Source organism: Mobula birostris, chromosome 18, assembly GCF_030028105.1.
Source record: "Mobula birostris isolate sMobBir1 chromosome 18, sMobBir1.hap1, whole genome shotgun sequence".
In the NCBI taxonomy this organism is placed as follows: Eukaryota; Metazoa; Chordata; class Chondrichthyes; order Myliobatiformes; family Myliobatidae; genus Mobula; species Mobula birostris.
The window spans coordinates 37,870,807-37,885,109 of record NC_092387.1 but is presented as its reverse complement, the minus strand read 5'-3'; the positions used below and the strand labels follow the sequence as shown (position 1 = coordinate 37,885,109).

The following is a 14,303-nucleotide window of genomic DNA, read 5'->3' as shown; positions in this document are numbered from 1 at the left end:
CCTTTATATTCTAGTCCTCTGAAATGAATGTTAACATATGCCTTCCTTACCATTGACTCAAACTACAGGTTAACATTTAGGGCATCCTGCACGAGGACTCTCAAGTACCTCTCATTCTTTAATTTTCTCCCCATGTAGAAGATAGTCTATGCCTTTAATCTTCTTCTAAGGTTCATGATCATACACTTCCCTACACTATAATATTAAAATGTGGGATACTAATTACAATGGGGGGTAGAAAAGGGATGGAATAAGGTAACATTATGATAGTTATGGGAGATTTCATTATGCAAGTAGATTGGGTAAATCAGGTTGTTCATGGATCCTAAGGAAAGGAATTTATAGAATGCCTGTGAGGTTTTAGAGCAACTTGTGACTGAGCCCACTGGGGAAAAGGCAATTCTGGATTGGGTGTTGTGTAATGAACCAGATATAATTAGGAAGCTTAATGTAAAGGAACCCTTAGGAGACTGATCATAATATGATAGAATTCAGCCTGTAGTTTGAGAGGGAGAAGCTAAAATCAGATGTATCTGTATTACAAGGAACCTATAGGGGCATGAGAGAGGAGCTGGCTAAGACCTTGTACTTCTTTCTCCCCTCATCCCCCCTTCTTACTCTGACCTCATTTTTTTTCCAGTCCTGATGAAGGGTCTCGGCCCAAAACATTGACTGCTTATTCCTTTCCATAGATGCTGCCTGGTCTGCTGAGATCCTCTAGCATTTTGTGTGTGTTGCCATGGATTTCCACTGTCCGCAGATTTTCTCATGCTTGTGCCGGCTAATATTGATTGGAAGGGGACATTAGCAGGGACGATGGCAGAACAGTAGTGGTTGGAGTTTTTGGGGAAAACTTGGAAGGTGCAGGAAAGATTCACCCCAAAGAAGAAGAAGATTCAAGATTGTTTGAAGTCATTTCCAGTACAAAAGTGTAAAGGAGACCGAAATAATTCTTACTCAGGATCCAATACAGCACAAAAAATAAAGAACACAATAATAAAAAAGCACAATAAATATAAATGCATATGATAGCTTATATACATAGATTGATTATATGTCCATAAAATGACGATAAGCACAGATATGTCCATACATAAGGTGGCTCACAGGAAATGATAGAGTAGTGGTGGTGGGTGGTGTGGAGGGCTGGTTTAGTGGGTGGAGATGTTGATTAGCCTTACTGCCTGGGGAAAGGAACTAGGGGAAGTATTCTAAAGGGAAGATGAGGCTACCTTGGTTGACAAGAGAAGTCAAAAACAGCAGAAGAGGAAACGAGAGGGCATGTAATATAGCAAAACTCTGTGGGAAGCTAGAGGATTGGGAATCTTTTAAAGAGAAGGAAACTTAAAAAAAAACATTAAGGAGAGAAACGATTTAATATGAAGATAAGCTAGTCAATAATATTAAAAAGGATACCAGAAGTTTCTTCAGATACATGAAATATAAAAGAGAGGTGCGAGTGGCTATTGGACCGCTGGAAAATCACACTGGAGAGGTAGTAATGTGGAACAAAGCAACGGTGAATGAACTGAAGAAGTATTTTGCATCAGTCTTCACTGTGGAAGACACAAGCAGTATGCCAGAAATTCAAGAGGGTCGGGGGTAAAAGTGAGTGTAATTGTAATTACTAAGGAGAATGTGCTTGGAAAGCGGAAACGTCTGAAGGTCGTTAAGTCACCTGAACCTAATGGACTACACCTCAGGGTTCTGAAAGAGGTTGCTGAAGAGATTGTGGAGGCATTAGTAGTGATTTTTCAAGAATCACCAGATTATGGAATGGTTCTGGAGGACCGAAAAATTGAAAATGTCATTCCACTCTTTAAGAAGGGAGGGAGACAAAAAAAACAAGAAAATATAGGTCAGATATTGGGAGCCCATTATTAAGTTTGAGGTTTTAGGGTACTTGGAGACACATGGTAAAATAGGTCACGATCAGCATGGTTTCCTTACGTACAAATCTTGTCTGACAAATCTTTTGGAATTCTTTGAGGAAAAAACAGGTAGGAGAGACAAATGAGAGTCAGTTGATATTGTTTACTTGAATTTTCAGAAGGCCTTTAACAAGGTGCCATACATGAAGGCTGCTAAACAAGATAAGAGCCTATGGTATTACAGGAAAGGTACTAGCATGAAAAGAAGATTGGCTGACTGGCAGGAAGCAAAGAGTAGGACTAAAGAGAGCCTCTTCTGGTTGGCTACCAGTGACCAGTGGTTTTCTGCAGGGGCTGATGTTGGAACTACTGTTTTCATGGTAGACGTCAATGATTTAGATGATGGAATCGACGGCTTTATTTGCTAAGTTTGCAGATGATACAAAGATAGGTGGAGGGGCAGCTAGTGTTGAGGAAGCAGGGAGTCTGCAGAAGGACTTAGATAGGTTAGAAGAATGGGTGAAGAAGTGGCAGGAGGAATGTAGTGCAGGTAAGTGTATGGTCATGCACTTTGGCAGAAGAAATAAAGGCATTGACTACTTTCTAAACGGGGAGTATATTCAGAAATCAGAAGTGCCAAGGACTTGGAAGTCCTTGAAAAGGACTTCTTAAAGGTTAACATGCAGATTGAGTCAGCGATAAGGAAGGCAAATGCAATATTAGATTCATTTCAATAGGTATAGAATATAAAAGCAAGGATGTAATGCTGAAGCTTTATAAGGCATTGATCAGATTGCATTTGGAGTATTGTGAGCAGTTTTGGGCCCCTTATCTAAGGGTGTGCTGGCATTGGAGAGGGTCCAGAAGAGGTTCACTGAATGATCCCAGGAAAGAAACGGCTAACACATGAGGAGTGTTTGATGCCTATTTGCTAGAATTTAGAAGAATGAGGTGGCATCTCATTGGTACCTATTGAAAGGCCTGTATAAAGTGGATGTGTGGAGTACGTTTCCTATACTGGTGAAGTCTAGGACCAGAGTGCACAGCCTCAGAATACAAGGACATCCTTTTAGAACACAGATGAGAAGGAAATTCCTTAGTCAGGGGGTAGTGAATCTGTGGAATTCATTGCCACCACAGGTAGCCGTGGAGGCCAAGTCATTGAGTATGTCTAAAGCGGAGGTTGATAGGTTCCTGATTAGTAAGGGTGTCAAAGACTGAGACAAGGGAAGAGAATAGGATTGAGAGAGATAATAAAACAGCCATGATCAAATGGTGGAGTAGATCTGATGGACGAATGGCCTAATTCCACTCCTATGTCTATGGTCTTAAGGTTTACCAGTCTACATTTATTTCAAGCTATTCCTACCTCCAATCAATACTGTTCACATCTTCAAGTTAGAATCATCAGAAAATTTTGCATTTTTACCTCTCATAGCTATATTTAAAATATTATCATGCCAAAAAAAAACAGTGGATCTTAGCACTGACTTTCTGGGGAAGATTATTCTCTCATCTTAAAAATCAATTGTTCACCACAGATCTCTGCTTTCTGTCCTGTTTCTTATTCATACTGCCACATGATCTGTTTATTCCATTAATCTCCATTTTTCTAGCTAGTTTATTATGTAGAACAATATCAAATGTTTTCTGAAAATGGCATTTACTGCATTCTTTTTATCATTTTATCAGTTTCATCATCAAAATTTCAATTAGTCTGTCCTTTATTAATTCAAACTTCTCCAAGTGCCTATTAATATTTTATACTGGTTACTGAACTCAAAGGTTCCCCATCACTAAGGGTAAAATACCTTCATCTTGGGCATCCAGTAGTAAAAAAAATTATAGTTGATCAGTTTAAGAGTAAATTTGTAAAGCATTTTTTTCAACAAGTGGAGATAAAAGTTTGAAAGCTTTTCATCAAAGGTCTGTGAATACTCAGTGAACTGAAATTTCTAAGATTAAGGCGGTTAAGAATGTCAAGTAAATAGAATTAAGGTACATGTCCAAAATGTTTTAACTCGATGAATCAATAAAGAGTCTTGATGAGTAGAATGATCTACATCCCTAGATATATTCCAGTACTTCTGAAACTGAGTGTCTCTAAACTATCTCTTGTTCCAGTGGTTTAACTGCTACAACCCTGTATTCTGGAAATCATTACTTTAAGTACTTCCAATTTACTAATTGCTGTTTCAACATCAGAAGTTTCCTCAACATCTATTTCTTTGACTACATCTCTGGTCACTTCCAATTCATTCATATATTATCATCCACTTTTCCTCTGTGAATCAGTGTAGGATGGATGCAGAATTAAAAGTAATGTAAAAGTGCGCAAGTTGTGTGATATGACTCAGAGATGCAGTATAAAATCAAAATGAAATACTTGCAATTGCGCTGAAAACGAACGACCAAATACAGTGTACACTGAAGAAAAACAAAGCAAAATATCTTTTAGGTCTTACAATATTTCAGTAGCTTATCACAATCCTGTTGCAATATGTAGAGTTATTTAAAGATGTCAGTATTATCTGAAGGTATTGGACTGATTTTCCAAGTTAATGGAATTGCTAAGGAGATAGTTATGCAACAGAAATATTGCATGTGATTTCCTCCATATTTCCAAATTCAATTATTTTTGGTTTATGATTTTTGAAGTGCTGTAAATGTGGAATCAACAAGAGATCGTGGTATGTATTAATTGAAGTAGTAAATTAATTTAAATAACTTGAAATAGGTCTTTTAAAATAGACAACTTTGTACCAGAAAAGTGAGCTACATGTGATCACTGTGGATATAACTTACTCATTTGTTTGGTTGTCTTGGCAATGGCCCCTTTAACAGTTCGACAATGTGCATTATCACCACCACAAACACCACATTTATCTTCTCGTTTAAAAGAACCTACTTCTTTGTCACAGCCTACAAGCTTCAAAACAAAAATTATTCAACATTGTTAAGTATCATCCCTTGCCAAAAAGATCAGAATTAACTCTACAACCAAGGTTATAAATATTAAGACCAAAATCGTAAGAAGCAATCCTTTTCTACATACATTCAGTGGTCACTTTAAAAAATAAAATGGCCTCTAAGTGTATATTCATAGTCTTCTACATTTCTAGCCCATCGATTTCAAGGTTTGACATGTTGTGCACTCAGATGCTTTTCTGCACATCATTGTTGTAACAGGTGGCTATTTGAGTTACTGTTGCCTTTCTGTCAGCTTGAATCAGTCTGCCTATTGTCCTCTGGCTTCTGTCATTAACAATATGTTTTCACCCACAGAACTGCTGCTCACTGTATGGGTCTTGTTTTTTTGCACCATTCTTGGTAAACTCTTGAGACTGTTTTGCATGAAAATTCCAGGAGATCAACAGTTTCTGAGACACTCAAACCACCCTATCTGGTACCAACAATCATTCCATGGTCAAAGCCACTAAAATCACATTTCTCCCCCCATTCCGATGTTTGGTCTGAACAAATGAACTTCTTGACCAGTTCTGCATGTTTTTATGAATTGAGCTGCTGCCATATGATTGGCTGATTAGATATTTGCATTAATGAGCAGGTATGCATGTGTACCTAATAAAGTGGCTGCTGAGTGTTAATACGTTATCAACAATTTACGTATTTATGCAATGCATTTAACACAACAATGTCTTGAGCCATTATAAGCCACGTGGATATGTTAGCATAGTATTCATAAACTTGGCCTAAGACCCAGCTACATTTTAGGGAACATTTTAAGATGGGGTAGTTTAGAGTGAGAATTCTACAAAGGAATTTATGAATCCAGAATTAGAGGAATTAAGGAAAAAGTAATAGTGAAGAGCACCTACCACACATTCTCCTCGAGCACACACACTGAAGGGATCCTTGTAACTGCAGCGAGTACCATCGTGCACAACCTGATTCATGAACACCACATCACCCGTTTCCTTAGACTTGCAAATCAGTTCACATTTTTGAGCCTCTAGCATTTGTTGATAGGAAAAGAAAAACAGTGCAAGTTTATATAGGCTTATGAGTGAAATTAAAGCTCTGAAAACAAAACACAAAAGGGTTAGAAGTACCCAAACCATCCAGGTTTGGTTTACCTGTAATTCATTCCTAGGCATTCTTCATTTCATTTCAGTATATTTCCTTTCCTTATTATCTTGGAAGAAAATGATTTGAAACAATGTTGGCAACAGTACTGCTCAGAGAATGAAGGGAATGGTGATCAATGGGTGCAGTGGAGTAGAAGAGGAGCTTAAAGCACATTAATGAAACAACGAAAGCAACATCAAAGAATGGATGTCAAGATTTAAGTCCAACATGTTATTTTTACGTGACAGGATCCTCAGATTTATTAAGATCTCTGCGGGTACACTGGAAAGGATAAGGCCTGGAGTGTTGAATTGCTGGGCAGCAAGAAATACAGCATAGTTAGACAGGGTGGTGAAGGTGCCATTTGGCATGTTAGCCTTTATCTGTCAGGATAGTGAGTACAAGATTTGGAATGCCATGTTACAACCATACAAGATGTTGATATTCAGAGTACCACAGACAGTTCTAGTTGTCCTGCTACAGGAAGGATATCATTAAATTGGAAAGTGTACAAAAAGGAATTATGAGGGACTGGAGGGCTTAAGGTACAGGGAGAAACTGGATAGGCTAGGTCACTTTCACCCCTGTAATCTAGGAAGTAGCTCCCCACAAGCATGATAAAATCATAATTTATCTCCAAAAATCACTTAATGACTCATTACCCAGTATTCAATATTTGTAGTCTCTGCTTTAAATAGAGTATCAAGGACAATCTCACCATCCTGAGGCTCATAAGGCAGCCAGGTATGCTTAACATTTTGGTGAAGATAGTACGAGTTTCGCTGTTGACACTGCTGAGCCCGAAAATCTTTAAAATGCCCCGAGCAATCTTCAGAATTGCAGACTTTATATTGAAAAGCAGGGCCACGGCAGTCTCGGCCACCATAGGCAGGGCTGCAGAGCAGTAAAAATGCAATTAGTGACAAGATATGCATTCTTATTTTACTGCATGATTTTATTAATAAGTCATAATCTTATTGTCTTAGTAGTTTGTGAAGCTTTCCAAGTAGCTATACTGAAAGTTCAGTAGCTTACAAAATAGTCATATTCAAATAACTGACAATTGATGGTGTTCGATTAGCTATCCAGCTATTTAGTGTAGCAAGGAAGATGGTGGTGGAATCCATGGAGGAGGGATGCCAACTTGCATGCATCTACACTACATTCGTATTGAAGCATATTTTCCAATGCATTAAATATGCCTATCATTCAGTGACAGTGTATGGGAAAGAAACGCTGATTTTAAAGTTGGAAGTGCGTGGGGAAGAGGAAAAGAAAAAATGACCACTTCTGTTGACTGTGGTTATGATACAATCTGAAAAATCATACTACTAGGCTCAAGGACAGCTTCTACCCCACACATTAGACTACTGAATGGTTCCCTAATACAGTACAATGGACTCTTGACCTCACAATGACCTTAAATCTTTTTATCTACCTGCATGCGCTTTCTCTATAGATGGTACACTTTATTCTGCATTCTGTTACTGTTTTACCTTTACGGTGTAATGGATTGATCAGTATGCAAGGCAAGCTTTCAATGTATCAAGGAACAATAATAAACCAATTCCAATTCCATCCATTTAAATTCCACCTATCACCTCCAAGCTTCCCAGGACATTCCCTTTCATTCTCCCCTCCCCGCCCACCCACGGTTTCCCTCACTTGTACTGACCTATCACCTGCCAGCTTGTACCCTTGCCCCTCCTCGCTGGCCTCTTTCCTTTTCAGTCCTGATGAAGAGTTTTGGCCTGAAGTGTCAACTGTTTATTTCCTTCCATAGATGCTGCCACACCTGCTGAGTTCCTCCAGCACTTTGTCTGTGTTCCTCATGACTTCCAGCAAATGCAGGGTCTCTTATGTCTCCAATTCCAATTTTTCATAATTTATAAAACATACTATAAAAATTGAACCCCTTATCTATGTTGGTAAAGATATGTAATTAAGTATACTGTACATTGATGGAAGTTGTGAATGCTGGACTTACATAGTTATTACAGTTTTTTACTTAGTATACTACACAATTATGTTGAAAAAATATTCTTATTACTTTCTAAAATAACTAATTTGTTATCCCAGTGGGAAGTATTCGTATTCAGAAAACAATGAATTCAAACAGTTTTTCAGGGTAATTGGCATGCCAAGAAGTCTGCAAATACTATTCTGAAATATATTGTTCTTAGGTCTAAGTAGTAGACAGAAGCTGCCTTAGTGCCTTGCAGATGTTTAGATTTATTATTCTAAGTGGGGAGGCAACATTTCTGTCTGAATCAGATTAACTTCAGTTATTGGTTGTGAAATCTTGGTGCGAGCTATCACTAAATTTCAAAGTGCAATATGGCATATGAAGAATCTGAGATACTGCTGAGAAATGTGGTAATACATCATCATTATTGCTTATGCTGTGTCTCCTGTTATAAAGGAAAATGATTCTTAGTAGATGACTGCAAAATGGATTTTCAGTGGAATGGATTTATCACTCAACAGATTATAAGAAATATATGTTTAATTGTTGATATGCTGAATAAATTGGCTGTGGTTCTTCTCATATTGCAAATGTTAGAAGAGTAATGTTATGAACACACAATTAAGTGTATCATTTGGTCCAGACTTACAAAGGATTGTTGCATTGCCTGCTACGGAAGCGTATTCCGCCACCACAAGTCCTTGAGCATGTTCCAAACCTTGTCCATGAACCCCAACTTCCATCCTGACTGTACAGCTGATCTGGACTCTTCCAAATACAGTGACCCTTGAAGCACCACTGGAAAGTAGAAATGGTCAACTATTGGTCAACTAATGGTCAACAATTCGTTAATAGCTATTATGGATTAAACTCAGAGGTTTGCATTCCTGCTGCTGAGCTATCAATGACAAAGTTCAAAGCAAATTTATTAATGAAGCACATATCTGGCCATATACTACCTTGAGATTTATTTTCTGGTGGGCATACATAGTAAATCCAAGAAACACAATAGAATCAATGAAAAATAGCACCTAACAGGATGGACAAACAACCAATGTGCAAAAGACAACTGTGGGCAAATACAAAAGTTAAAATAAATAAATAAATGAGTAATAAATATAGAGAACATGAGATGAAGAGTCCTTGAAAATGTTTCCATCGTTCTGTGATGGAGGTAGTAAACTTGAGTGAAGTTATCTCCTCTGGCTCAAGAGCCTGAATGGTTAAGGGGTAATAACTGTTCCTGAACCTGGTAGTGTGAGTCCTGAGACTCCTGTATCCCCTCCCTGATGGCAGCAGAGAGAAGGATGATGGATAATGCTTTCCTGTGAGAGTACTCCATGCAGATGTGGTGATGAGGGCTTTACCCCTGAGGTATCCACTACTTTCTGTAGGCTTTTCCATTCTAGGGCATTGGTGTTTCTATACTAGGCCATGATGCAACCAGTCAATATGCAGACAATATTAAAGGATGCAAATTTAGAAATAGAACACTTATTGCCAATTAGTTGAAGATGGGGAAGGAGATGCAACTCACAGGAAACAATTCATTGCACAGCAAAAGACAGTCAGAAAACAATTTTAAGCTACACCAGAGGAATTACCTCATCATTTCTACACTATCTAGCTATATACCACTGTCACTAAAAAGTTAATTGAAAATTGCACCAAATTTTCAACATAAATAACTTTTCACCCATTCAAGTTAAAAATTAGTTCTCCATGATTTGGATGAGTATCAGTTCCATTAAATCCATCCTATAGAGCCCAATGGCAGAGAAGAATATAAGTAAAACTATTCTCTCCAACCACTGTACATAAGATGACCATCAACACACAGAATACTTGGGAGAGTAAGAAAATTGGATCTTTTACACATACCCAGACATCCCACCTCTCCCGGAGGTTCTGGGAGTCTCCTGCATATTAAGAGTGGCTCCCTGATGCCCGCAAATTATATACAATGTCCCGGAAATCAACTTTTTTGAGAGCGAGAGAGAGACCACGTGAGCGAGAGAGCGTGCGTGCCATGGCAGAGTGTTCCAAAAAAAGAAAATATAAAACGTACGTCACCCCAGACTACACTAAAGTGTACTCCTGCCTAATAGGGATCAAAAATAATGACAGTGTTGTTCGCTGCACTGTTTGCAACAGTGACTTTTCTATTGCCCATGGTGGGTTAAGACTGTAAAAGACATGTTGAGGTGAGTTTAACAGGTGTCATTCGTTCATTAGCGTAGGTAACGTTATTTAAGCTAGCTGGCTAGCTGCTAAGGAGCTACTCTATTGCAGACATCCCACTTCTCCCGGAAGTCTCCCACAAATTGATGGTGCTACCTCCATGAAATGAGGTTTTGCAGGGTGGGATGTCTGCATACCTCTTTATAAATATTGGAATAACTATGTAAAAGATCAGTCATCATATTTTTGAATGGTTGAATAGGTACAGGAGAGGGGGACAAAAGACCTACCCTGCTTGTTTTTCTTCTGTTTATATGAACAGGGAATAAATTAAAGTGCTGGAAATGTGGCAATCAGATGAAATACAATAATAATATGATGAACTGTTGAATATTTGACACAGAATCACTTTTAGTTATGTAATTTTGGCAGGGTGGGAATCACACTCAATTGGTGAGCCTGCTAGAATTCTTCAGACAAATGGCACTAAATTAGATTACTGAGTAGAGATGGGGTGTTGTTGATAATTTATTGGGCAAATGCTGAAAACAAGATTTACTGGAGGTTATCCAGGCAGAAATCTGATTTAACATTTAATTAAAACAAAATGGCAACTTTTGTAACGGGGTGACTTTGTCTTTGTTTCCTCAGTGGTGTCTTAGTCCTGAGCAATTTTCGTGGGCCTCATTTGTGATGTAACTTTCTACTGGATGTCTGCATTTGGCTGCAACCAGCATATTTTAGATAAGGCAGGGAGAATTTCAGTGGACAAAAATTTCCAGAGGTTTACTCCAATCCTCAAAATGTTTATTTCATCTTTGACACAAAAACCATGGACTCCTTGAATCCCGCCCATTTTATTTCATGCTATGACACACAGGAATACCTTCAAAGCATGCCCATAGCAAAAAAAAGAACAAAAACTTTCTTATTTTAATTGTTGGCAAAAAGGAGTGTCTACTTCACCATTTCCAGTTTGTTTTAATTATTGCAACCTTACCTTTACTATTATAAGTGGCTTCTTTTACATACAAACACTGGATAATTATTGCTAATAATTAGTATAACCCCCTCAAGATTGCCAAGCAAGACCCACAGCTCCAATCTGCTAATTAAATTTGCAGATGATACTATATTGATTGGCTTTATCTCAAATAATAACGGGGCAGCCGACAGAAAAAGTCATCACACTGACACAGTGCTGTCAAGAAAACAACCTCTCCCTCAATGTTGCTAAAATTACAGGAAGAACAAAGACAGACTCATCCTTATTGACATCAATGGATCTGAGGTTGAGAGGGTGAACAGCTTCAAGTTCCTCTGTATACACATCACCGAGAATCTGACATGTCTGTACATATCGGCTGAATGGTGAAAAAGCATAACAGCGCCTCTTTCACCTCAGACGGTTGAAAAAGTTCAGCATGAGTCCCCAGATCCTAAGTACTTGCTACAGGGACACAATTGAGAGCATCCTGACTGGCTGTATCACTGCCTGGTATGGGAACTGTACTTCCCTCAATTGCAGGGCTCTGCAGAGAGTGGTGCAGACAGCCCAGTGCGTCTGTGGATGTGAACTTCCCACTATTCAGGACATTTCAGCAATAGGTGTGTAAAATGGGCCTGAAGGATCACTGGGGACCCAAGTCACCCCAACCACAAACTGTTCCAGCTGCTACCATCTGGGAAATGGTACCACAGCATTAAAGCCAGGACCAACTGGCTCTGGGACAGCTTTTTCCACCAGGCTGTCAAACTGATTAATTCACACTGACACAATTGTATTTCTCAGCTATATTGACTGCCCTGTTGTATATCTTACTGTACATACTATTTATTACAAATTACTACACTGTACATTCAGACAGAGACGTAACGTAAAGATTTTTACTCATGTATGTGAAGGATGTAAGAAATACAGTCCATTCATTTCAAATAATTTGATTAGTTAATATAACAATATGATCATTTATTAAATGGAGTTTACAATAATTTTAAACCTTAGGTTATTGGTTTACCTTTCCTGATGCACACTCTGTCCCATCTAGTGGTGGACCTTTTTTAGTTTTGCAGAAGTAAGGATTATCAGGATGGCTGCACCATAATTGCTTGCAGGGATCAAAAGTTCGGAACTGCAATCAGGACAAAGAAATTTTTGGTCTGACTACGAAAGCCTGTGATGTCTAGGATAATAAAAAAAAAGCATAGTGCATACAACACATGAAAATTCTAGAAAGGAAAAGCTGGTCCACCAGGCGAGGCTCAAATAAACAACCATGTTGTAAGCAAACATCAGAACCAAAAGTGGTTCTATCCAGTGATGGCAATATAATCACCTCGGAAAGATAACAAAAGAAAATTCATTTTGGATCCACTGTTCAGGTGGAGGGATAGGGAGAAAATCTGAGAAATATTTATCTAATTTTGCAAGGCTATTCTAAACAAGTGTAAAAAGATTACAGTTACTTTAAACCACATCATCAACAGCGTAGTGGTTTGCATGATGCTATTACAGTTCGGAGTTCAATTCCGGTTAGCATGACACTATTACAGCTCCAAGCGTTGGAGCTTGGAGTCAATTCCAGTGCTGTCTGTAAGGTATTTGTACATTCTGCCTGTGACTGTGTAGGCTTCCTCTGGGTTCTCCAGTTTGCTCCAGCAGTCCAAAGATGTACCAGTTAGTAGGTTAATTAGTCATTGTAAATTGGTCTGTGATTAGGCTCGTGTTAAATAGGTGGGTTGCTGGATGGTGTGGTTCGTTGGGCTGGAAGGGCCTGTTTCATGCTGTATCTCTAAATAAATAAAAAATAAATAAATCTTGTCCAAATATTTTCTACATCTGAATATTACCTATTCCATGACAGGATCAGAAATCAACATCGTATGTTAGCTGACGCCCAAACAAGATTTAAAAAACACACATAAATGCATAATATTGAACAAAATTAGAAACTGTGAAAAAAATTCTTCACAGAAAAAGACTATTAAAATCTTTTATTATTTGCTTTATATCATTTTAAAAGAAATGCAATATGATATCTAATTAAGCTAAGACTTACAGCTGTACATGTTTGGTAACCTGCTCCAAAATCAAAACGGCATTGCTCATCCATTGAGTAGCTGATTCCTGGAAGCTCTGACAGCATTGGCCACTTGCGTTCAAATGGGTCATCCAGCAAGCAATCATAAGAACTGACAAAAGTAATAAGAAAATATCAGATGTACTTGGATTTAACCCTCATCAGATTTTATGCTGTTTTAAAATAATTCACCTTGTTGCATGTCAAGTATCCACTTCTGGTGAAATACAAACGTAGAATGTTGTTAATTTATCCGCTGACTATTACTCATTGAGCTGAATGTTTCATAAGATTCATTACAAGCTATGCAAAGTTGTGGGAAGTGTCAAGTAGACAGGCCTCAGGAAAATACTCAATTATTCCATTTATGCCCATGTTAAAGCTTACAAGATACTTGTTCTATCTAGGAAAATCAATCCTTTCATGCTTTGTAAAATTCCTCTTTTTAAATGCTTACTTAGTTTCTTGATTCCTTAAGATTGTTATAGTGGGATGGTAGTGGGGATAAGTTCCTATTATCTATTAAATACTCCCAATGGTGTGCATGTCAAATAGCTTCTGACATCTAAGACCAGCTCATGGCCTTCACATGTGGCTTAGGTACCAAGCCTGACGGAACCATTTCTACTGACAGAGAGGACAAAGGTGGGTTACTGGAGCCTTAAAATCAGTTGGTTTAGACAGATAAGGCTTGTCAGATGTGGTTGGAAGCTCTTCTAGGAAAAGAAAAACTCTGATCTCAAACCCCCGTTGCCTTGCGGCTATACCCACTCATGGGGAAAGCCTTGAGAGTAAATGCCAAGGTAAAATCTGGAGCTGGAGTCCCTAAAGCAGACCAACACTGTGTTCAACACTGACTGGTAACTCCTGTGAAGTTGCTCATGCCAAGCTCTATCAGTCTCTGCTTTTCCTTTGGGTACATCAGCTGCATGGAAATGGGGAGCCTGCTACATGAGCAAGCCTGCTGCTTGCTCTCCATATTGTACTGACCTGGCTTGTGTATCACATAGATTGCTGGGATGCAGCAACCATGGTCAAGCCCGACCAATAGAGAAGCCCTAATTTAGTTTCTTCCTTCAAGAAGCTTTTGCTGCTATTACAGCAACATTTTGTAGC

General features: G+C 38.5%; 1 protein-coding gene across 3 annotated transcripts in view; it reads right to left on the bottom strand.

Moving 5' to 3' along the window:
* Positions 1 to 14,303, bottom strand: part of LOC140212063 (A disintegrin and metalloproteinase with thrombospondin motifs 14) — a 236,392-nt gene that overhangs the window by 37,643 nt on the left and 184,446 nt on the right. For all 3 annotated transcript variants that reach the window (XR_011889636.1, XM_072282531.1, XM_072282530.1), the window contains exons 9-14: positions 13,167 to 13,299; positions 12,126 to 12,239; positions 8,576 to 8,724; positions 6,679 to 6,854; positions 5,711 to 5,844; positions 4,677 to 4,800 (exon numbers count right to left, since the gene is read on the bottom strand). Coding sequence is in view for 2 of the 3 variants with exons in the window: in XM_072282531.1 (XP_072138632.1) it covers positions 4,677 to 4,800; positions 5,711 to 5,844; positions 6,679 to 6,854; positions 8,576 to 8,724; positions 12,126 to 12,239; positions 13,167 to 13,299 (830 nt within the window). In the remaining variant the exon portion in view is untranslated. The remainder of the gene's footprint in view (positions 1 to 4,676; positions 4,801 to 5,710; positions 5,845 to 6,678; positions 6,855 to 8,575; positions 8,725 to 12,125; positions 12,240 to 13,166; positions 13,300 to 14,303) is intronic.